Here is a 23,519-nt window from a genome sequence, read left to right as displayed (position 1 = left end):
CCCTAAACCAGTAAATAAAGCAACACCTTTGGAAGCAGATCTGACATGGGTTCAAAGCCCAGCTCAACCGGTAGTAAATGTAGCCTTTCTGGGAGACCATCCTTTTCTTTTTTAAACTGGTTGAGAGCGTTTTATATAGCTCAGGCTGGCCTCAAACCCCCTGGTAGCTGTGGGTGACTTGGTGAAGCCCTCTATTAACAGGTGTGGTCACCACACCATTTAGTGTGATGGAAGAAACAGGCACAGGGTAAGAGAGCTGGCAGAGACAGCACGGCTAGGAGGCGGAGTGCTCCTCCCCAGATATGCACAGGTGTGAGCACACACACTGGGCATCGAACCTAGAGCTTCGTGTGCATGCATGCTGGGCAAGCACTCCACCAACTGAAATGTATCCCCAGCCCCGGGAAGGCCTTTCTTTTTTCTTTCTTTCTTTCTTTCTTTCTTTCTATCTTTTAAATATTTATTTATTTATTATGTATACAATATTCTGTCTGAATGTATGTCTGCAGGCCAGAAGAGGGCACCAGACCTCATTACAGATGGTTGTGAGCCACCATGTGGTTGCCAGGAATTGAACTCAGGACCTTTGGAAGAGCAGGCAATGCTCTTAACCACTGAGCCGTCTCTCCAGCCCACTTACTTTCTTTCTTTCTTTCTTTCTTTCTTTCTTCCTTCCTTCCTTCCTTCCTTCCTTCTTTCTTTTTACTGAGATAGGATTTCTTAATAGCTATGGAGCCAGTCCTGGAACTCACTCTGTAGACCAGGTTGGTCTCGAACTCACAGAGATCCGTCTGCCTCTGTCTCCTGAGTGCTGGGATTAAAGGCGTGTGCCACGCGCCCCCCCCCCCCCCCCCCCCCCGCTCGGCAGAAAGGCCTTTCTTTTGTCTACTTCCATTAGATGTTAACACTGCATGGCTGTTTTTGTTTTGTTTATTAACTGCTGCTTTATGTTTTAAAATATTTTATTTTTGTGTTTGTATGAATGAGTGTCTGTGCGTGGATACGCACATGTGCGAGTGTAGGTGTCTGTGGAGGTCAAGGAGGGAGCTAGAAACCAGGGAGCGAAGTTATTGCTGCCCAGTGTGGGGGCCCTGAGAAGAGAACTCAGTGCCTTTGGTTTGTTGTTTGTTTGTTTGTTTGGGATGAAGACGTGCACTGCCAAACCCAGCAGTTCCTTCCTAAGAGCAGCCTGTGCTCCTAACTGCTTAAACCATTTTTCAGCCCTAACTGCAATCACTGAGAACCTTTTCTGCTACTGCTAGTTCCCCACTAGGCGTTAAGCTATCTGCAAGAACGTCAGGCAAGAGTTTGTCTGTGCTTTAACAAATAAAGCTTGCTTGAAGATCAGAGTGCAGAGCTAAGCCGGTAGGCCAGGCAGTGGTGCCACACACCTTTAATCCCAGGACTCTGACCAAGGGATCTCTGTGAGTTCAAGGCCACCTGGACTAAACTAGATTAACACAGTCTCAAAGCAGAACAGGCAATGGTGGCCCACACCTTTAATCCCAGCACCAGGGAAGTGGTGGAGCCCAGAAGTGATGTGGCTGGGCAGAGAGAGCAAAATAAGGCGGGAGGAGGAGCCGGGAGCTCAGTGCAGTCTGAAGCGGTCTAAGGACTCAGTCTGAGGACAGGATGGCCCTTTGGCCTGAGCATTGGTAGAGGGAAGAAGTCTCTCTAGTGGCTGCACTGCTTCTCTGATCTCTCAGCTTTCACCGCCTGATATCTGACTCCGGGTTTTTATTATTAGGACTAATTAGAATTCGTGCTGCAGATGACCCCTTACTCTCAGAGCTTCTGTAGCCCAGGGAAGCCTGGAACTTAAATCCTCCTGCCTCAGTAACAGGGATTACACAATACTTTAGGATTTACGGGTATGTGTCACCACGCTCAACTTACTCTTGAAGCCTCTGTTTGAAATGGGGTCTGATGTTGCTCAGGCTCTCCTGGAACACTCAATGAAGCTGAGACTGGTCTTGAACTCCTGGACTTCCTGCTTTGACCTCCCAGTGCTGGGAATCGATGTACTACCACCTCCAGTATCCATCTCCAGCCGCAGAGCGTCTGCCCGACTGATGACGCCATGGCGCTAGAATGTGAAATGTTTGACTTCTGGTGAGCAGGCGCTTGTGCGGTGACGCTCTCATCCAGGTGACCTTCTGAAAGGGTGAGGACAGCCCAGGCCTGAGCTGGGAAGCATCCCCTGCCTGAGCCTGGGACTCCTGTGGTCACTGTTGGGGTGGGGGGGTCTTGACCTCCAGGAAAAGGAATGGGAGCCTAAGAAACAGCACGGAACAGGCCCAGCAGGCCCGACACAACTGAGTTTGAACAAGTCAGGCCTACTTGTCCAAGTTGCTGCTTGGGGCCTCAATTTTCTTTCTCTTTTTCTTTCATTTATTTATTTTTGAGACAGGGTTTCTCTGTGTAGCCGTGTCTGTCCTGGAACCCTCTCTATAGAACAGGCTGGTCTTGAACTACAGATCTGCTCCCCACTCCCTGGCCTGGGATTAAAGGCAGGTGCCACCATCAACCATCCAGCTTGGGGCCTCAGTTTTTCTATCTATGTGTTGATTGAAATGAATTGTAGACAGAAGTACTCTAACGGCGCCTTCAGACTTTGGCCAACTGTCCAGCCTGCTAGGCTGACCTACTCAGAACTTCCTTATTTATGTATTTAGTTGTTTTTTTTTTTTTTTTTTTTTTTTTTTTTTTTTTTTTGGTTTTTTCGAGACAGGGTTTCTCTGTGGCTTTGGAGCCTGTCCTGGAACTAGCTCTCTAGACCAGGCTGGTCTCGAACTCACAGAGATCCGCCCACCTCTGCCTCCCGAGTGCTGGGATTAAAGGCGTGCGCCACCATCGCCCGGCTGTTTTTTTTTTTTTAAACTGGGCCTTATGTAGCTGGCCTCAAACTTGTTCTGAGCCGAGGCTGGCCTTTAACTCCTGATCTCCTGCCCTTCCTCCCCAGGTGTTGCCATTACAGACAGGTACTGCTACACTTGGCTGCTGCTTCTGTTAGTTTTTTCCATTTTATGTGAATGGCTGTTTTGTCTGCATGTGTATCTGTGCCTGGTACCGGTGGAGGCCAGTAGAGGGAGCCATGTCCCCCGGAACTGGAGTTAGAGATGGTTGTGAACCACCTTGAGTGTTGGGAATTGAACCCAGGCCCTCTGGGGAAGCAGCCCATGCTTTTAACCACTGAGCTGTCTCTCTAGCCCTTAGGTGTTTTGAAACAGACTCTCACTACACAACTCAAGCCGGTATTGAACGTGTGTAGCCGAGGCTGGCCTAGAACCCACCGTACTCCAGCCTTTGCCTCTCTAACACGAGGATTACAACAGGCATGTACCCCACCAGCCCAGAGCTTCCTCCTAAGCTGCCTTTGCCCTTGGGGTGAGCACAGGCCTTCCTTCCTTCCTAAGCCCCAAGTTCAAGTCTCCACCCAGTTGCACACACTGTTACATGGAGAAGCAGCTTTACCAGCTCCACAGTGACCACCTCCCAAATGTAGGCCACTGGCTCCGAGGATCTAAGGCAAGGTCTGGAAAGTTCTAAGTCCCAGGGTCAGTTTAAAAAAAGAAAAAAAAAGCCGGGCGGTGGTGGCGCACGCCTTTAATCCCAGCACTCGGGAGGCAGAGGCAGGCGGATCTCTGTGAGTTCGAGACCAGCCTGGTCTACAAGAGCTAGTTCCAGGACAGGCTCCAAAACCACAGAGAAACCCTGTCTCGAAAAACCAAAAAAAAAAAAAAAAAAAAAAAAAAATGGAAATGAGAAGTCATTGCCCAGGGGACTGAACACAGATTCGGGAAACAGGTGTTCCAGGTCTGAGTATTGTCTTGTATTTCCTAGCTCTATGACCTCAGCTTAGTTTCCTCGTGACTGTAAGATGAGGACGATGTGACCCGTGCAGGGATGTTGGTGAGGCATGTGCAGCACCCTTGGTACAATGCCGTGCCCAGAGGAAACACTGGTGTAGGGAAACCATCACTGTAAAGGAACTTTGCATGTCAGAAACATGCTCTGCATGCCTGAACCCAGAACTAGCTACTGTGGCCAGACTGTGGGTGTCCTCACACTAAGAGTCTAATATCCTGCTTCCTGTCCCTGGGTGCTGAGGTTCTTGCAAGCTGGTGTCCAGGGTCCGGTCCGAGGGGCAGTGACATCTTGTAGTGTCAACCACACTCTTCTCTGGGTCTTCAGTTTCCCGGATTCCTTAGGGAGCCCACTCTCTTGGCTCCACTCCACACCATGTATAATACACAAACACAAATATTTATCAAAAAATCGTTTTTTATTGACCAGGGTTGGGGACTGGACAGGAACGCACTGGGGACCATACCCCGATTGGCAGAGGGGTGGGGTACTGGCTCTTGCCCCGCCTCCTCTAGGGCACCTCAGGGTAAGGCCTGGCCCCCAGGCCATGGCTGTGGCGCTGAAAGCCAGGCTGAAGTGGAGATGGGGGTGCGTTTTATAGTCCCGACTGCCCCGCCGGGTTGCAATTCCCCAAAATGGCCACCAGAGGGAAGCCGGGCCTCAGCGCAGAGGAATTCTCGGTTACTCAGGTGATGGCTTCTTAAAAAAATAAAAAAAAACCAGAGGCTGGTGTGTTCCTCCTGCAAACCCAAGCAGTGCGGGCCTGGGGAGGAAGCTCTGGTTTCTATGATCTCTCTGATAAAAAATAAGCAAAAATAACAAAATACGTGGTTTTTCTTTCTCCATCCTCCCGCTCCGGAACTGAGGTCAGAAAAGGGGACAAGGAGGCTGGCTGGGGACACTCTAGTGCAGACTAGATTTCATAGTGTGGGTCTCTTTTTCCCCCTTTCTCCCATAAGTAAATTTATAAATAAATACATAATAAATAAATAAATATACTTTTTTTGTATGTTCACATATATAGCAATAAATCTTTCATCTAGGCAACTAAGTGATTATCCTCTCTGACTCTGGAGCTTCGAAATTCAAAAGTAAAGTGACATAGTCAAGGTCAAGACTCAAGGGAAGGAAGATCAAGGACTTGGAATGGTACTGTAAAATTCCCAGCATTCTGGAATTGCAAACCACTTGGAACCACCGTCTGGAACATTCTAGAACCATGCAGCCAGCTGGGCTGGATCCCTGAAAGAATCTTGAACAAGATCCGAAAACACCCAATGTCTTAGAACTCCAGAACCAGCTGGGTCTTAAGGGTGCGGAGCTGGGGGGTTGGAACTAAGCCCCGGTGAGCCTAACATTCTGGACTTCTGTAGTAGTCAAGGCCACAGAACCACCAGGATGGAACTAGACGTCACTAGGGGACCGGGACCGGAATGGAATCTTGGAAGTAGAACAGCAGCAGCAGATGGCCCACAAGACCTTCTGCACATCTTGGTTGCGGAAGGCGTAGATGATGGGGTTGATCATGGAGTTGTAGGTGGCCGGGAGCAGGGTGAGATAGGTGTAGAGATACGGAGAGTTGGCATCTCCCAGGAGGCAGTAGACAGTGAAGGGCAACCAGCAGGCAGCAAAGGCGCCAAGCACCACGGCCAGTGTGGCGATGCCCTTGCGGGTGGCCACATAGTGAGAGGCAGGCAGCAGGTGTCGTTGGAGGGCAATCTGTTGGGCATGGCGGCAGACGATGCGGCAGATCTGGGCGTACAGCTGCAGCATGATGCCAAACACCATGAAGAAGGCAACAGCCAGGACCACCAGATGGTTCTTGGAGAGTGGATATACCACACCACACGTGGTCAGGCCATCCTGGCAGTTCCAGGCCAGCACAGGAACCAGCCCCAGGCCCAGGGCACCCACCCACACCAGGGCCAGCATCACATAGGTCCGAGTTACTGTCGTCTCCGAGTAATAGGTGAGAGCGTTGTACAGGGAAAGGTAGCGGTCAACAGTGATGGCCAGCAGGCTGCCGATGCTGGCAGTAAAGGCCATGGCTAGCACACCAACCAGCACCAGGGTCATCTCTTGTGAGCCAATGCAGAAGACAGCTGCAAAGTACAGGACCAGGCCCAGGCCTGCCAGCAGGTCTGCCACGGCCAAGCTACCCACCAGCAGGAACATGGGGGCACGGAAGGCAGGCGTGCCTACGATGATGGCCACCACCAATGCGTTCTCGCAGGACACGAGGGTGCCCGAGATGCAGAGCACCACGTCCCAGGCCTTGGGAGAGGGCAGCAGTGTAGCTGGGCCTGTGGGTTCCTCTGCAGGGTCCACACCACTCACGTTCAGGCTGCCTGAGCCAGCTGAGAGCCAGGCCATGGAGCTGCCTGTACCCCAAATCATGGTACCTGTAGAAGAAAGGCCCTATGAGATGCTGGCAAGCCTGTGTCCTGATAGAGGTCCTTGGAAGAGATACCTCTCGGATAACAAGTAGGGTACCATTGCTCTGTCCCCCAGTTCATGTCCTGAGGCTCTTGCCCCATGCTTTGTCCTCTGATGCCCCGGGGCCTCTAAACAGGGGCCCCCTTTCCTGGCCATTTCTCCCCTGTGTCTCTTCACCCCCCTTTCCATTCCTGTTAGGTCTTAAAGACCTCTTTGCCACATGTGGTCAGAGAAGTGGATCAAAACTTACCGTAAGTGAATGGGGAAGCACAGAGATTCAAGGTGAACCTTAAAGGCTCATGACTAGAGGAGGGAAACATGTCAGGAAGGAGGGCAGTCAGCTCCCTGCCGTCAGAGATGACTCGGTTCCTGAAGCTCCCAGACCCCTCATGATTCGCAGCGCTGCCAGCCTTGGGCTCCGCCCCCGGGCAGAGCCGGTGCAGCTCCTTGCCAGCCCCCAATCGACATTCCCAGGGTAACACCTGGGAACTCGTGTCCCTCATTCCCCCCCCCCCACTCTCTTCCAGACTTCTGTCTCCGGACAGACACCTCCCCCCCTTTCTCCACCTAACCCCTGGGTCTCTGTCGCAGACACCCCCTGGTAGAAGTCTGGATTCCTGAGTCAGACCCCTCCTTCTGCCGGGACACCTGGATCTTGGGCCTGACTCCGCCTCCTGTCTTGGAGAGTTGAATCCCTAAATAAGACACCTCCCGCTACTCGGACGCCCAGGTGCCCGCCCCAGATGCGTCCTGCCCCCTCAATATCAGATGACTGCCCGTCCCTCCAGGGCCTCGGGTCCCGCAGGAATGAATGTTCACCCTTTGCCGGGTCACCCCATCACACGGCTCGAGCACCTTAACACTTGGGGGAGCTGCATGCTAATGCAGAATCTGCTAATCCAGAATCCCAGCTTCGACCTCCAGACCCCGAGCAGCCACATGCAGCCATTCGCCGGCCCAGAGCCCCTGAACCCTGCGTGTCTTCCCAGACTCTGGGTACCCGCGGCAAAGCCCGCTACTCACCGCTCAGGACCGGGCGCGGCCGGGCCGCGGGGAGCCTCCACTCAGGTCCTGGCAGAGCAAGGTGTGCGCGGACCCCAAGAAGCCCCCGCGGCCGCGGGAGACGCGGCGTGAGTCACCCCGCCCCGCCCCCGGCCACCAGTTTGGTGACGTCAGAAGCCCAGTCGACCAATGGGCGCGGCGCGCTGGAGCGCAACGCGCGCTGCGCGGCATAGTAATGAGGTCTCGCGCCGCCCGCTCCCCCATTCATAAAAAGTGACCGTGGCCGCGGCCCCGCCCCCTCCGGAGCCGGCCCGCGCTGTCCTTGACGCGGCGCCCTCTGCGGGTCGGGGGCTTTGGAGGAGCTTAGGGAGGACCTCAGAAAAGACTCAGGGAAGACACTGAGGATGTGGGAAGAGGACAAGGGACCGGGAGAGTCTGCGGGGGTGACGAGCTCCCTCGGGTGTCAGAAATAAGCTGACACAAGACAGGTGATGGAGCTGAATGGGCGTCCCCGGTGAGGATGACAGGCTTTGCCTCTGATAGGGCCCTGAGGTGACAGTGACAGGAGCACGAGGGAGTAGGGAGGTGGGTGGCTGTGACGATATGAGCGTGCTGACAAGATCTTGGAGGACGGTGGCTGTGGGACGTTGATGGTGGGGGTAGGGATAGGGCTCGTCAGGGCAGCCAGAGCAGTGTCAGGGTGACTGCAGCATGATGAAGCTCGGGGACCCCAGGGTCTCAGAGGTGGTGACAAGGCTTTGGAGATGAGTATTCCGGTGAAGGAACTTCAGGTCTCTGTGACCCTGTCACGTGCTAAAGGACCGAGGCGGCAAGGCTAGATGAGGACTGTGGGGTCCTGGAATGACCACCAAATGACTTGTGAGGAGTGGGCCCCCAGAGCGAGGGGACAGGGTAGGAGGACGGTGACCCAGCGGGTAAGTTGCTGCCAGGACAGGTCCCGTGATGCTGGGATTGGGATAAGGAACTCGGTGACGTCACTTATGTGGGCCCAATAGCGTCCTCGCAGCGCGGGAGGGTGCGTCTGGCAAGATTTCAAAATCTGAATTATTTATTGAAAGATCTGGAAAGCCAGTGCGGGGAGGTGGGGTGGGGGTCACTTCCCCGAAGCAGCAGGAGATAGGGAGCCGGGAAGAACTTGGAAAGGGACGGACTGGGCAGCTCTATGCTCAGAGCAGCCTCTCTGAGCGCCCAGCTTAAGTACCCCAGTGGGTGGGGCAGGGGGAAAACTGCTTTCCCAGCCCTGCTTGCCCGGGCACTAGAGAAAGCCCTATCAGTGACCCCTGTGACCCTAGGACCCAGTGCTGCCCCCTCTCCCCTTGATCTTCTCTGGAATGTTCAAGACTGTAAGGAGGGTGATGGGAATCAGGAGTTAGGGTAGGGTAGGAGGCTGAGGGAAGGAAGGCCAACAGGCATATAACATCAGACCCTCTTAGATCCGTTGGGATCAGGGCTGAAGACAACGGCATATTGCATATTTTGGGTCAGATATGGTGAGTTCAGTTGGTAGGAGTAGACCAGCTTCGAACCCTGATCCATTTCCTAGTTGTGTGACTTTGAGGAGTGAGTCTCTCAAGCTCTCTGAGCCTGTTTTTGTTTTTTTTTTTAATTTTTTGTTCTGTTTTTCACTTCTAAAATAGTGATATTAGTACCTACTGGGAGGCAAATACACTGGCTTTGTATTGGCTGTCAGTGGTATATTTGGTCAGTGGAGGACACCAGGGAAGCATAGGTGGGCACCAAGGAAATGAAAAGTGATAAAATAAACAAATTAACTAATTAAATTGAAAGAAAGTAAGGCAGAAAGTGAGGAGTGGTGACAGGAATCTCTGCCTTTGAGGGACCAGGTAGATGAGACCCTCCTGTTGCAGGCTCTTAGTGTGGTCTGGTCTTGTGTGTCAAACCCTCTGCTCCCTCCAGAGCTCTGCTTTTAAGCCTCTTCCCAGACAGGCTTCCTGGGAACCCCCGTCACAGATGGCCAACTAATCCTGTCCCTGTCCCTCCCCTCCTCTATTTAGCTTTGGAGCCTGTCCTGGAACTAGCTCTTGTAGCCCAGGCTGGCCTCGAACTCACAGAGATCCGCCTGCCTCTGCCTCCCGAGTGCTGGGACTAAATGTGTGTGCCACCACCGCCCGGCTAATGTGTGCAGAACTCTTAAAATACTCATCCAGGTTTCTCTTTCTGTTTGCTAGGAGTCTGAGTCTGTCCCACTATAGGCTAAGCAGCGACTGTGTCTAGTTTGTGCTGGGACAGTGCCTGACATACAATGGCAGTCAGTAACTATTGTCTGTTGCCTGAAAAAAGGCAACAGAACAGTCAAAAGGAGAAACAAATGGAGCAGTGACGAGGTCAGCCTGGTCTACAGAGCGAGTTCCGGGACAGCCTGGTCTACGGAGCGAGTTCCGGGACAGCCAGGGCTACACAGAGAAGCCCTGTCTCGAAAACTAAAACAAACCAACAACAAACCACTCATATGTAGATAAAATAATATCTAAGCAAATTACAAAGAAACAAACTCAGAGAAAGAGAAACACAGGGAGACCCATAGTCCTTGTGAGGGTGTGTCCAAGAAAGAAGACAGCACCCCAACACTTGGACATCGACTCCTCCCCATTTTGAGCCAAGTCCCCCACAGAGTTCTGGTTCCAGAGCAGGGGGCAGGAACGAGGTGCTAGGGCTAAGGGCAGTGCTGGGAGGGAAACGGCAATTTGAGAAACACTTGCCCTTCTGAGTGGCTGATTTGGAGCTCACCGGTGCGCTGGCTAGTGAGACTCGGTGCTGGTAATGGGGACACACACACACACACACACACACACACACACACACACACGCCCATAATCTCAGCTCTTGGGAGGTAAAGGATCAGGAGTTTGAGGTCTTCCTAAGCTACAGAGTCAACCTGGACTACATGAGACCCTATACCAAAATAAAAACAAACTCTTGTCACTATAAGTCAAGTCCTCAAAGGTGCTCCTGTCAAGTTCCAACACTGACCTTTGGCCTCTCCATTCTGTCCACCTGTCCCTACAGATATTTTCTTCCTCTTTTTTTTATAAATTAAAAAAATTTAAACTTATTTTTTAAATTTATTTAGCTTTATTTTATGTTAATTGATGTGAAGGGGTCAGACCCCTGGAAGTGGAGTTACAGACTGTTGTGAGCTACCATGTGGGTGCTGGGAAATAAACCCAGAAAAGCCAGGGCTGTTTCACAGAGAAAACTTGTCTCAAAAGGATTGTGATTCTTATTTGTGTGTATGAGTGTGTTTCTAGGTTGAGTATGTGTGGTACTCACAGAGGCCAGAAGATAGTATCAAATCTATACTATGGTGGTTGTGAGCTGTCTGGATGGGCGTTGGGTCCTTTAGAAGAGCGGCAAGTATTTATTTACAACTGCTGAGCCATTTCCCCCTCCCCCTCCTAACCTGGACCCCACCATCCTCATCCCAACCCTGACTCCACTATCCCCATCCCAAACCCCGACACCAGCATCCCCATCCCAAACCCCGACCCCACCACCCTCATCTCAACCCCTGACCCCCACCATCCCCATCTCAACCCCAACCCCATCATTCTCATCCCAACCCCCGAACCCACCATCACCATCCTAACCCCAACCCCACCATTCCCATCCTAATCCCTTCTCTTGAGATCTTCAGTTCTTGCAGGTCATATCCTACAATCTGTGTTTGGATGAATTTTTCTTTATAGAATAATCACGAACTCCATCTAAGCAAGTTGTGTGTCCCCCCCCCACAGTGCCCCCAACATCCTGCCACCAAAATAGGTTATGAATCTAAATATGAAGATGACATCCTGTGTGGTCCTGGACATTCGGGCTAGTTTTCCTCTTCAAATTTCTGTCTTGGTGACAGTCATCCCAGGGCGAAGACATTAACGACTGTTTGTTTCTGCTGAAGCAGGCAGATGGTCGTGAACTTCCTCATCTGCCTGTCACTGTGTGCTTTATAGCGAAGGTTGCCTTTATGGCTGCCAGGGAGGGAAAGTGTGAGGGTGTTTCTAACTTGAGAAAACTGGGGACTCAAAGACTGCGTGAAGCTATAGACTTTCACATGTGTGCTCTCTCAGGCACCAAAGTGTGTGTGTGTGTATCTGTGCGTGTACATATGTGTGCATGTGTGTCCACTTGTGCATACAAGTGTGCATGTGTGTGTCTCATCTGTAGGCCAGTCTGGCCTCAGACGTGTGGGGATCCCCCTCAGCTGGGATTAGAGGTGAGCCACCATACCCGGCTGAGGTCACTCCTATGTGCTGTCTCCTCCCTGAGACCTTCTGTCCAGGTGAAGGGTGACCCTTCTTGCCCCTATCGGCTACTTCTTTCCCACCACCGACTGATGTGCCCATCTTTCCCACCAACAACCCTGCAAAGTTAAGAGACAGAACCCACATTTCATAGAAGCCAAGGGACTTTCCCCAGACCACACCGTGAGAGGTAAAACTGGGCTGTGAAGCTGTGCCCAAGCCCAGGATGCTTCCCACTCTTGCATAGGTGGAAGGCACCCTCTCCCAGAATGAAGTCATCTCACTGACAAGCCTGCAGTTCCTCAGGTGGCCACCAGATGGCTACAGGCGTTCCTGACCAGGTGAAAACTTTTTTTTTTTTTTTTTTTTGAGATCAGGATCTCAACCAGCCAAAGCTGAGCTCAGACTTGAACTTCTGATCTTCCTCCTCCAAGTCCAGAGGGCTGGTGTCACAGGCAGGCACCATCACACTTGCTTTTATGTGGTGCAGGGGACCAAACCCAGACTTCCTGCTTGCCAAACAGGCACTCTACGAAGTGAGCTTACACACGTGGGCCCCAGGGAAAACTTTCCTTACTTGTCTCTTCTCCACCAGCCTAGAGACCTTTAGTCTACATCCAAGGAGAGGGACGTGTGTCTGCCCATGCTTGTATGAGAAGCACAGAGAGTCAGTCTCCATTCTGACTTTGTCCAAAATTCAGGAGTCTGGACAGTTAGCACATTTTAATTTTTTTGTATAGGCCCAGTCACTGAGCCAATGTTCTTTTTAAATTTTTGTTTGTGTTTTGCTCTGTGGAGCTTTGGTTATCCTGGAACTAGCTCTTGTAGACCAGGCTGGTCTTTAACTCACAGAGATCCCCCTGCCCCTGCCTCCCTGAATGCTGGGGTTAAAGGCCTGCGCCACCACCGCCCGGCTGAAATTTTTATTTCTTTATTTTTATGTTATGTGAGTAGGTTTTTTGTCGGCACGTATGCCTGTGTGCCACTAGTTTGTCTGGTGCCCTCTGAGGCCTCTGGAATGGGAGCTATTATCGAAGGTTCTGAGCTGTAGGTGTTAGGAATTAAACCAAGTCGCCTGAAAACGCACCCCACGCACTTAACCTCTGAACCATCTCTCCAGCCCCATTCAAGCCATCCCCAGTGACGGCGCCCTGGTCTTGGGTGGGCTGGGGGACAGAGCAATGCTCAGGCCACACACCTGCGTTTTCCCTTTCACTTATGCCGAGTGTCTGCAATTTGCCAAGCACAGAGAAAAATACTGCAGTGAACAAAAAAACATTGTTATCTTCCAGGAATTTCTTTTTCTATCTTTCCTTCTTTCTTCCTTCCTTTCTTCCTTCCTTCCTTTCTTTCTTTTCTTTGTTTTGTTTTTCGAGATAGGGGTTCTCTGTAGTTTTTTTTCATTACTTATTTCTTTTTTTTCTTTAAATATTTATTTATTATGTATACAGTATTTTATCTACATGTATTCCTGCAGGCACCAGAAGAGGGCACCAGACCCTATTACAGATGGTTGTGAGCCACCATGTGGTTGCTGGGAATTGAACTCAGGACCTTTGGAAGAGCAGGCAATGTTCTTAACCACTGAGCCATTTCTCCAGCCCCCTCTTTTTTTTTTTTATTTATTAAAGATTTCTGTCTCTTCCCCGCCACCGCCTCCCATTTCCCTCCCCCTCCCCCATCTCTGTAGTTTTGGAGCCTGTCTTGGAACTAGCTCTTATAGACCAGGCTGGCCTTGAACTTACAGAGATCCACCTGCCTTTGCCTCCTGAGTGCTAGGATTAAAGACGTGCACCACCACCGCCCTGCTAGGAATTACTATCTTGATAGAGAAAAACAGACAATGTACAAAGAGATGCTGAATAAAACATCAAGTGTATGGGGAGTCCTTGGGGTCTCCTAGAGCAGTGAGCCCGGCACACACACACACACACACACACACAGACAATGGGACAGCAGGGCTAATGAGCCCTACTTCATCCTGTGTGCAGGGGGTTCGCCCGCGAAGAAGAGAGCCGTGACTCCTGCCATCCTGGAGCATGGAGCCCAGGAAACAAACGGGCAGTTAATTATGCAGTGGGGACACGCGCCAGAGGAAAGCACGTGCCGGCACGTAGCGTGATTAGGAGAGGTCTTTCCAGCAGGAAATGAGTCACTTAAAGAGGGAACAGATGAGTCTGACTTTCCAGGACAGGACCCAGCAATGGGGAAGAGCGTGAGGACCAGAGAGGCTGCTGGATGAACAGAGGAGCCAAGGGCTGAACCCTGAAAGCATCAGGAGACACTCCCGGGGGTGATGGAGAGCCATGAGCTGGGAGGTGCTGGTGGGCTTGAGGGGGCAATAGGACCTGGGGTGTTTCTTTTTCAAGGCTCCTCCTCAGTGGTGGCTTTTAAGAAGTGGGTTACTAGCCAGGCGGTGGTGGCGCACGCCTTTAATCCCAGCACTTGGGAGGCAGAGGCAGAACTCTGTGAGTTCGAGACCAGCCTGGTCTACAAGAGCTAGTTCCAGGACAGGCTCCAAAACCATAGAGAAACCCTGTCTCGAAAAACCAAAACAAAAAACAAAAAAAACAAAACCAAAGAAGTGGGTTACTTAGCTAGATGGAGCCAAGGGTAGAGAGCCAGGATAAAGGAAAGAAGAATACTGGACCAGGGTGGCGCACACTTTAATCCCAGCACTCGGGAGGCAGAGGCAGGCGGATCTCTATGAGTTCGAGGCCAGCCTGGTCTACAGAGCTAGTTCCAAGACAGCCAGGGCTGTTACACAGAGAAACCCTGCCTCAGAAAACCAATGAATGAATGAATGAATGAATAAAAAGCAAGACGAATGCTTTGCTATCGAAGACAGGAGACATGATGGGGAAAGCCTGAGACAAGCAACATGCACCCAGAGTCAGGAGTTCAAGAGTTCCATGTGGAGGACAAGTTACGTCAACAAGTTGCTAACTGAAAGAGATGCTGACATCTGTGTGAGGGCCAGCTCGGGGGGGACAGGGACTGAAGGGTCAGGGCCCAGGCCACATGGGGAGCTGGGGTCTGAGGATTTTAACTGGTGGTGGTAGAAACAACAGTGAGATCCAATCTGGGTGATTGGAGGCAGCAAGACGAGCAGAGACAATAGGGCTCTCCTGTGTGGAGGACAGGAGACAGGCTTAATGACACTCAGACGGAGGTGCACAGGAAAGAGTGACCCCCTCCCAGGAGGCCAGCCGAGTTGTAACTTCCTCTGAGAAGCTGCCAACTGAACATGACAGAGCCATGCCATGAGGCAGTGGTGGACATTAGCTGAGCCACTCTGATTAGAATATATTTTACATCTTTTGTTGTTTTATTTTGAGACAATCTCTTTATGTAGCTCTGACTATCTTGGAACTCATTAAATAGATCAGGCTGGTCTCGAACTCACAGAGATCTGCCTGCCTCTAACTCCCAAGTGCTGGGATTAAAGGCGTGCACTATTATACCTAGCTATTTTTCTTTTCCTTTCTTTCCTTCCTTCCTTTCTTTTCTTTTTCTTTTTTGTTCTTCAAGACAGAGTTTCTCTTTGTAGCTCTGGCTGTCCTAGAACTCATTCGGTAGACCATGCTGGCCTTGAATTCACAGAGATCTGTCTGCCTCTGCCTCCTGAGTGTTGGAACTAAAGGCCTGCACCACCACCACCCGGCCTGGCTAACCTTTTATAGCTCTAGTTCCAGAGGATCCAATATCCTCTTCTGGATTCTGAGGGCACTAGGCACACACATAGTACACAGACATAAATGCAGATTTAACACTTGTACCCCTAAAACAAAATTAGTTTTATTTAAAAAAAAATTTTTAGAGATTTATTTTTTATGCATTGATGTTTGTGTGAGGGTGCCAGTTCTCTGGAATGGGAATTAAAGACAGTTGTGAGCTGGCATGCGGGTGGTTGGAATTGAACTCAGGTCCTCTGGAAGAGCAATCAATGCTTTTAACCACTGAGCCATCTCTCCAGCCCCTATTTTTTTGATTAAAAAGGGGGTCACTCGTCATTCAAACTGTTTTTCAGGTATAGGTACGTCAGAGCTGAAGAGCCCAGACGTGTGTGGAGGTGGAGATTAGAGATTTGTCGGTTATTGTTGTTGGGGGGTTCAAACTCAGGGCCCTGCAATTTTAAGTAAGTGTTTTATTGTTGAGCTACATCTCCGGCACCCCCCCCCCTTTGATGGGGTCTTGTGACATAGCCCAAATTGGCCTAAAACCCACAACTCTCCTACCCCAGCTTCCCAAGTGACAGGGTCACAGACATGTACTTCTTTGCTTATTTTTTTTTATTTATTTTTTTTGGTTTTTCTTTTTTTTTTTTTTTTTTTTTTTGGTTTTTCGAGACAGGGTTTCTCTGTGGTTTTGGAGCCTGTCCTGGAACTAGCTCTTGTAGACCAGGCTGCTCTCGAACTCACAGAATTCTGCCTCTGCCTCCCGAGTGCTGGGATTAAAGGCGTGTGCCACCACCGCCCGGCTTTTTTTTTTTAAAAAAAAAAAAAACAAGTTTGACCACACAGCCCAGACTGGCCTTGAATTTCCTATTTGGCCCAGGCTGACCTCAAACTTTCAGCCTGCCTGCCTCAGCCTCCAAAGTACTAGTATTATAGGTGTGCCCAAATAATCCAATTATTTATTTCCTTTTTCTTTGTATGAATGTTTTGTCTGCATGCATGTCTGTGTACCACATGTGTGCAGTGTCTTTGGAAGCCAGAAGATATTGGATTCTCTGAAACTGGAGTTATAGACAGTTATAAGCTGCCACATGGGTGCTGGGGATTGAACCCAGGTCCCTTGGAAGAGCAGCTAGTGCTCTTAACCATTGAGCCATCTCTCCAGCCCCTGCTTTTTTTTTTTTAAGGTATATATGGTGGATATCTTGCCTGAATATGCACCACTTTCATGCCTGATGCCTGTAGAGGCCAGAAGGTGGCGCTGGATTCCCTGGAACTGGAGTTACAGATGGTCGTGGGCCACCATTTTGGAGCTGGGAATCAAAGCCAGATTCTCTGGAAGAACAGTCAGTGCTCTTAGTTACTAAGCCATCTCTCCAGCCCCCCCCCCCCGTGTGTGTGTGTGTGTGTGTGTGTGTGTGTGTGTGTGTGTGTAGTTTTGACATAGGGTCTCTCTCTGTGTCACCCTGACTGTCCTGGAACTTTCTATGCAGATCAGGCTGTCCTCAAACTCAGAGAGATCTGACTCCTTCTGCCTCTAGAGTGCTGGGATTAAAGGCAAGTGCCACTATGCAGGGTACCCTGTGCTTTTTAAGGCAGGGGGCTTTATTTAGACTGGCGCCTCTAACTCCCTCTGGAGCAAAGGGTGGTTTTGAACTTCTGATCTTTCTGTTTCCACCACCCAAGTGCTGGGGTTACACTTATGGACTACAAATCTGGTTTAGGCAGTGCTGGGGTCCAGCCCAGGGCTTCATGCATACTAGTTAAGCATTCTACAAAACGAGCCATATTCCTAGCCCTACTTGCTGGCTTTTAAGTGGGACCTGACAGCAGAACAAGGAAGATGATCCCAGGAGAGGACAGATCCAGGCTCTGGGCTAAGACAGCCACAACTGATTGAGGAGGAGTCGGGGGAGGAAGAGGTACTCCCCAAGAGTGTGTTCCAGGTCAGGAGAAAGCCACCAGGAAGATCCCAAAAGGCCCAGTGACCTAGTGATGGCATCACCAATACCCAGAAGTGTGATGAGGTTGAGGCGGAACACACCACGGTCCATGGGAATAGGCAGCTAAAGGTGTGGGGTAGCTGAGTCCTGGGTGATTTGTCAAAAGACCAGCGTGCACGTGCTGTGTTGTCTGGCCCGAATCAAGTCCAGATTTTACAACTGTGGGTTCAGACTGGTCACTCACCTATTCTGAGCCTCACCTGCCAAGCAGGGTTAAAGACCGTCTCTAGGCAACGGCATATGCCTTTAATCCCAGCACTGGTCTACAATAGTGAGTTCTGGAACAGCCAGGGCTACATTGTGATTCCCGAAAAACTCACCAAAACACAGTTGCTATGTTGACAAGCCTGGCCTGGTTCTCACAGTGATCCACCTGTCTCTGCCTCTCAAGTGCTGGGATTAAGGAGTGCGCCACAACATTGAGCCTCTGTACTCCTTTCTTTTGTTGTTGTTTTGTTTTTCAAGAGAGGGTCTCTCTGTGTAGCCCTGGGTGTCCTGGAACTTACTCTGGAGACCAGGCTGGCCTCGAACTCACAGATTCTCGTGCCTCAGCCTCCGAGTGCTGGGATTAAACTTGTGTACCACCAGTGTCCGGCTACCCTTAATGACCCGGCAGATCCCAACCCCTTTTGTTCAGTCCCGCCCTAAATCGTCGAACACAGCCACGCCTACAGGCCACACCCACTAACCACGCCCCTGTCTGACCACGCCCCCGTTGCCCAGGTCTCACTCTGGCAAGCTCGGCGAGTGGAGTCAAGAAAGGACGCGCCACAGCAGCTGCCCGGTCCGCCGACCCCCAATCCCGGCCCCCGGCGCCCATGGCCTCACCCGGACCCCGCGCCTTGCGTGCTGCGCTCTGCGGCGGTTGTTGTTGCCTCCTCCTGTGTGCCCAGCTGATTATAGCTGGTAACCCTGGGCAGGGCCTGATGAGGGGGCAAGGCAGGAGCAGGTGGAACAAGTACATTTTAGTTTCCTGTTCATGCACTTCTAGGCTTTGGGGAGGGAACCTTTTTCGACGTCTTTGGGGCTCCAGGAGTGTGTTGAGACCACAGGCTCTAGGTGTGGGGGACTAGGAGAGGGTGGATGTGTGGAGGAGGTGATTCCAAATGCCCCTGGGGATTTGAGGAGTACATAAAGGAAGAAGTTCGGAGGGGGGGCAAGGGAAGCTCCAGGCCTCTGCAGAGGGGCGAGTAGTAGTGGGGGAGGTGGGGCAACGTGGCACCTAACACTCTGCTGTTTTCCTCTCATTTCCACCCCCACTCCCAGGTAAAGGAGCTCCAGGCTTTGGGCGGATTGCCTTGATCCGCCTGAGCGTCTGGTCGACTGTCCATGAAGGCTGCAAACACCTGGCCCAGTGTGAACGCTGTGTGGACAGAGCCCACAACCTCTCTGATTGCGTCTGGCAGCAATGCGGGCCAGAGGAGCCAGGTTTGTCGCTGGGCCCTTCCCGAGCCTACCCTCCTGTCTATATGGCACCCTAACCTCCCAGCTTTCTCCCCAAACCTCTTCCCTGTTCCTTCTCCCACCAGGACATTGTGTGGTCCAAGCTGAAGTGGACAAGGAGGGTTGCCCTGTCTATAACCGGTCAGAGTCATGCCCAGGTAAGGGTGTTCACTCTAAGCCCACAGGAAGGAAGGGGAGTCAGGTGTCCCCAGCCACGGACTACTTCCAAGAGGCACTAATTTATTTCAGGGAGCAGACTGCACCCACGAACATCAGTTGTACCTTGCCCTGGCTGGTGTCCTAGCCTATAAATTGGTCCACGTGTACCCAGGAGTTGGGCTAGTCAGCATTGTGTGAAGTCAGGCACGGCGAGGTGTTTGGGATGGAGGGGTCTTCCTCAAACAAGTGGCAACAGAGATGGGGCCCAGCTGGGGGAGGAGACTGGATGAGCAGGCATGAATGGGGCAGGGGTGCAGTCTGAGTGGGAGGTGGGACTAGGCTTCCTGATCGGAGGCAGAGCTGTTTCATCCTGGACTCCCTGTCTTCTCAGCATCCCACCACCATCCCACCCATGAACCAAAGACAAGCACAACAGGTAGGCTCCTCCGTGGGGAATGGGGGCTAGGATGGTGGCAGCGGGACAGGCAGCGTGGGGGCCCAGGCACTGGCATGCTCTATGACCTCAGTCCTCTGAGTTCTCCAGGCCTGTGAGATGGGTTGGACAGACACTTGCCTCACAGAGCTGTGAGGATTTGAGGCTGTGTAAGGCCCACTTCACTGTCTGATGCAGCAGGATCAAAAGCAGTCAGGAAATGGCAGCTTCTGTCACGGGTTCTGGGAACTCAGGGTGACCCCTCCAGATCCCTGCTCGGAGCTGAGGAGGTGTGGCTGCAGGTGCTAAGAGATGCCCTTGGAGACCATCTGCTGCAGGCTGAGGGCCCCAAAGCGGGTTCTCAGAAGAGCAGGGGAGGAACCCCTCCACCTCCAGGTCTCCTCTCCCCTTCCAAGGCCTAGAGGTCACTACACTTAACCAGGATGGCTGAAGAGGCTCTTGGTTAATTAAAGCCGGAAACTGATCTTAAAGGATAAATTATTGATGGTTCGGCTCCCTCGGCTCGAGCCCCAGATCTGCTGTGCGCAGCTCAGTTCTTCCCTTTCTGTCCTCTCTCCCAGCATCCTTCTCTGCAGCTCTCGGCTTCAGCCGCAGCGGGACCACCCCTCCCACTTCTGTGTCCTTGGATTCTGCATTGTCCGCGTCCTCTGGGATGGAGACTCCGTTCCCAGTTGGGCCCCTTGTCCATTGTCCCAGAGTGATCCTCCACTTACCAGTGTTTTCCTGCCCTGGGCACCTGACCCAGGGCCTGAAATCAAATCTCTGGTCAGAATCGATGGGTAACGTGGTCCAGCTGGTAGCTACCAAAGCCTGGACTAGTGACTCAGTCCTAAGACCGTCCCTGCAAAGGGGGAAGGGCAGAGGGAAGGATCAGGGGAGCCTGGGAGGTGACAAGCCAGGTCTGGCTCATGGTTTAGTCTTCATTGTCCCCTCTGTAGGCTGCTGTCCCTGGGCCGCCACCTCTCCTCTGTTCTTCCTCTCTTGGTGAGAACTCTAGGCTAGAGGTCCTGAGGGGCTGTGCATTTTGTCTGCCCCAAGCCGTGGCCTTAGCTGTAAGGAGGTCTGGTGGCTGAGTTCCAGGTCATCCTTCCTCTACTGGGCTAGTGAGGGACAGGAAGGGTGCAGTGGCACTTGGTTACTGTTGGTTCCATGTGACCAGGAGGCCCAGAGAGGGTGCGTGACAAAGCTATGGAGCAAGTCAGGAACAGGGCTGGGCAAGGGTCACCCTGCCCAGCCTCAGCTATCCCTTTCACCAGCTTGCAGGATTTAAAGAGCTTGAAATGGACTGACCTCCTCTCTCTGTCTGTCTCTATCTCTGTCTCGCTCACTCTCTGTGGCAAGGTCTCCACGCCAGAACTGTAACTACAGCCCTCAACTGGACTATGGAGCCCATCTTGAGATCTTGAGGACTGAAGGACGCCTTGGGGTGTCAGAGGTGGGATCTGGGTCCATGGAGGCCTGTTGTAACCTCCACTCTGCCTCACCCTACAGAGAGTCCCCTAGTCCCTGAAGCCCACAAACCAGGTTTTGACGCAGCCAGCTTCACCGGGGGCATTGTACTGGTGCTGAGCCTGCAAGCCACAGCCTTCTTTGTGCTGCGCTTCCTCAAGGTCAAGGACAGCACTTACCAAACACTGTGAGTACCTGGCCAGCAGTGGAATCCAGCTGCCTTCCCTATTCCCTCCTGCTTGGCAACCTGGCAACCATTCTCTATGAGGAGGTCACAAAGACAATGACTACCCTCCTAACATCCCCCATGGGAGCAATACCCCTTCTTTCTCTAGCTGAGCTTATCCCTGCCAGATGTTGGGTGGGACCTGGACTCAGCCCTCAGAGTTCAGTGTCTGAGGGTCCGGCTAAGCCTTTGTGTTTTTCTCTCCTCATGCGGCCAGCAGGGAAGAGAACCAGTAGGTGACAGTCCCAGGCCAGTCCTCAGCCCACTGCAGCCATGAGCAGCAGCCAGGGCCGTGTGTACAGTGTGCTTTTCTCAGAGGAAGGGGCTGGACCAGGCTTTGGTGTGCCTGCCTTGTGTGTTCTGGGGCCAGTTGTGAAGCTTGCATTCAAGTGTTTATTCTTTTAGCTGCTCCTGCTCTCTGGAAAGTGAGGTGGGGGAACCTCACCTCTGAGTGTTCTCTCTGTCTGGCCTCCACAGAATGTGACCCCACTGGTCCTGGCTCCACCTTGAAGGGACAGAGGACTCAGAGGCCACCCTCTTGATTGCCTTCTGGGCATCGGGGCTGGGACTTTGGACACCAGTTTCCAGTCCCAGTAGGCACAGAGCACCAGGCAGGCTTAGCGTTGATGGCTGACATTCTTTCCTGTCCTGGGCCTGGCGCCTGTAGCTGAGAGCAGCCTTCAACCTCCTCATGTCTCATCCAACCAGCTGGACCACCAGCTTAGTACCAGAGGTCTGATGCTTCTACAACCCAGTCTAGAGTCTACCCCCAAATAAAGGACCTGTCTCCACCCCATGACTCCCGGCCTATGTCTTGAGCTGTATGTGAATTGGATGGGGTGAGGGAGGGATTACTGTTTAGTACTGTTGTCTCCCCTTAAGATGTTTCCTGTGGGAGGGCAGCAAGATGGCACAGTGGGGAAAGGGGCCTGCTACGCAATCTTGACAGCCTGAGTTCGATCCCCCAGAACCCACATAACAGAAGGGAGAACTGATTGCTGCAAGCTTCCTCTGACCTTCACTTTTTTGTTTTGTTTTGTTTTGTTTTTTGTTTTTGGAGACAGGGTTTCTCTGTGTAGCCCTGGCTGTCCTGTCCTGCAGCTCTCTCTGTAGACCAGGCTGGCCTTGAACTCACAGAGATCAACCTGCCTCAGCCTTCTGAGTGCTAAGGCATGCGCCTGACCACACCCCCCATACACTGCTCTTGAAAAGGACCCTAGCTGATGTCCAACACTCATGTTGAACAGCTCACAGTTGTGTGTAACCTCCGCTCCAGGACGATCACACACTTCCGGTCTCTGTAGGCACCTGCATTCCTGTGTATCGACCTGGACACACACCTGGCACATCATTAAAAATAAAGACAAACTTTTTTTTTTTTCTGAGACAGGATTTCTCTTTCACAGTCCTGGCTGTCCTGGAACTAGCTCTGTAGACCAGGCTGGCCTCGCACTCACAGAGATTCGCCTATCTCTGCCTCCCGAGTGTTGGGATTAAAGGTGTGCACTGCCACCACGCTGCTCAACACACATTTTGTTAAAGATATTTCCAAACTAGGAACTGGGAGTCGGGTGTGGTGGTGTGTACCTAGCAATCAGGATCAGGAGTTCAAGGCCAGCCACAGTAAGGCTAGCTTTGACTACATAAGGCCTTTTTTTTTTTTTTTAAATTTTCAAGCCAGGCACTGTGATGCAGACCTGTGACCTCAGCATTTGGTAGGTAGAATTAGGGGACCACGAGTTCAAGGTCATCATCAATTACAGTGGGGATGCAAGCAAGTGAGTGCAAGGCCAGCCTGAAGCACATGAGACCCCATCTCCAAAAATCAAAACCATCACAACAAACAGGAATTTCATCTGGGATATTTTTTTAATAATTTATTTTTAATTTTAAGCACATTGGTGTGACGGTGTTAGATTCCTGGTCCAAACTGAGTTATAGACAGTTGTGAGCTTCCATGTTTGTGAGTTGGGAGTTTTTGAACCCACATCCTCTGCAAAGCCAGCCAGTGCTTTTAACCAATGAGCCATCTCTCCAGCCCCTGAGATATTTTTATCATGTCAATTTTATTTTTATATATGTGTGTGCTTGTGATGTGTGTGTGTTTGGTGTGTGTACAGTATATCTGTGTGTGGTGTGTGTGTTTGCTATGTGTGTAGTATATCTGTGTGGTGTGTGGGTAGGTGTAACTGTGTTTGGTGTTTAGTATATGTGCGTGTGGTGTTTGTGGCTTATGTGTGTTTAGTGTATGTGTAATGTATCTGTGTCATGTGTGTGTAGCATGTGTGTGTAGCATGTGTGTGTAGTGTGTGTATGTAGCATGTGTGTGTAGCATATATGTGTGTGTAGTGTGTGTAGCATGTGTGTGTAGCATATGTGTGTGTAGCATGTGTGTATAGCATATGTGTGTAGTGTGTGTGTGTAGCGTGTGTATAGTGTGTGTGTGTAGTGTGTGTAGTGTGTGTGTGTAGTGTGTGTGTGTAGTGTGTGTGTAGTGTGTGTGTGTAGCGTGTGTGTGTAGTG

The 23,519-nt window shown here is 51.5% G+C and overlaps 2 protein-coding genes across 4 annotated transcripts; one reads left to right on the top strand and one right to left on the bottom strand.

Annotated features, from left to right (window-relative positions):
* Positions 1-4,303: 4,303 nt before the first annotated feature.
* Gpr3 (G protein-coupled receptor 3) lies at positions 4,304-7,454 on the bottom strand. The gene is made up of 2 exons (XM_041652542.1): positions 7,327-7,454; positions 4,304-6,269 (listed from the first exon to the last, which is right to left on the bottom strand). Exon 2 carries the CDS (start codon positions 6,262-6,264, stop codon positions 5,272-5,274), a length of 993 nt encoding a protein of 330 aa, XP_041508476.1. The 5' UTR covers positions 6,265-6,269; positions 7,327-7,454; the 3' UTR covers positions 4,304-5,271.
* Positions 7,455-7,693: 239 nt separating this feature from the next.
* Positions 7,694-21,758, top strand: Cd164l2 (CD164 molecule like 2). Of its 3 annotated transcripts, none has more exons than XM_041653043.1 (7): positions 7,694-7,793; positions 17,989-18,171; positions 18,532-18,693; positions 18,795-18,866; positions 19,259-19,303; positions 20,813-20,957; positions 21,474-21,758. In XM_041653043.1, exons 2-7 carry the CDS (start codon positions 18,084-18,086, stop codon positions 21,478-21,480), a joined length of 519 nt encoding a protein of 172 aa, XP_041508977.1. In that variant the 5' UTR covers positions 7,694-7,793; positions 17,989-18,083; the 3' UTR covers positions 21,481-21,758. The 3 variants fall into 3 exon arrangements, with proteins under 3 accessions (XP_041508977.1, XP_041508974.1, XP_041508976.1); XM_041653040.1 differs by having other exon boundaries at positions 7,770-7,819; XM_041653042.1 differs by lacking the exon at positions 21,474-21,758 and having other exon boundaries at positions 7,770-7,819; positions 20,813-20,961.
* The last annotated feature ends 1,761 nt before the right edge of the window (positions 21,759-23,519 follow it).

This window comes from Microtus oregoni, unplaced genomic scaffold (genome assembly GCF_018167655.1).
Source record: "Microtus oregoni isolate MIOR12 unplaced genomic scaffold, Mior012 000005F_ref0000423, whole genome shotgun sequence".
Lineage (NCBI taxonomy): Eukaryota > Metazoa > Chordata > Mammalia > Rodentia > Cricetidae > Microtus > Microtus oregoni.
Note: the sequence above shows the minus strand (reverse complement) of the source record. Positions and strands in the feature narration are given on the sequence as shown.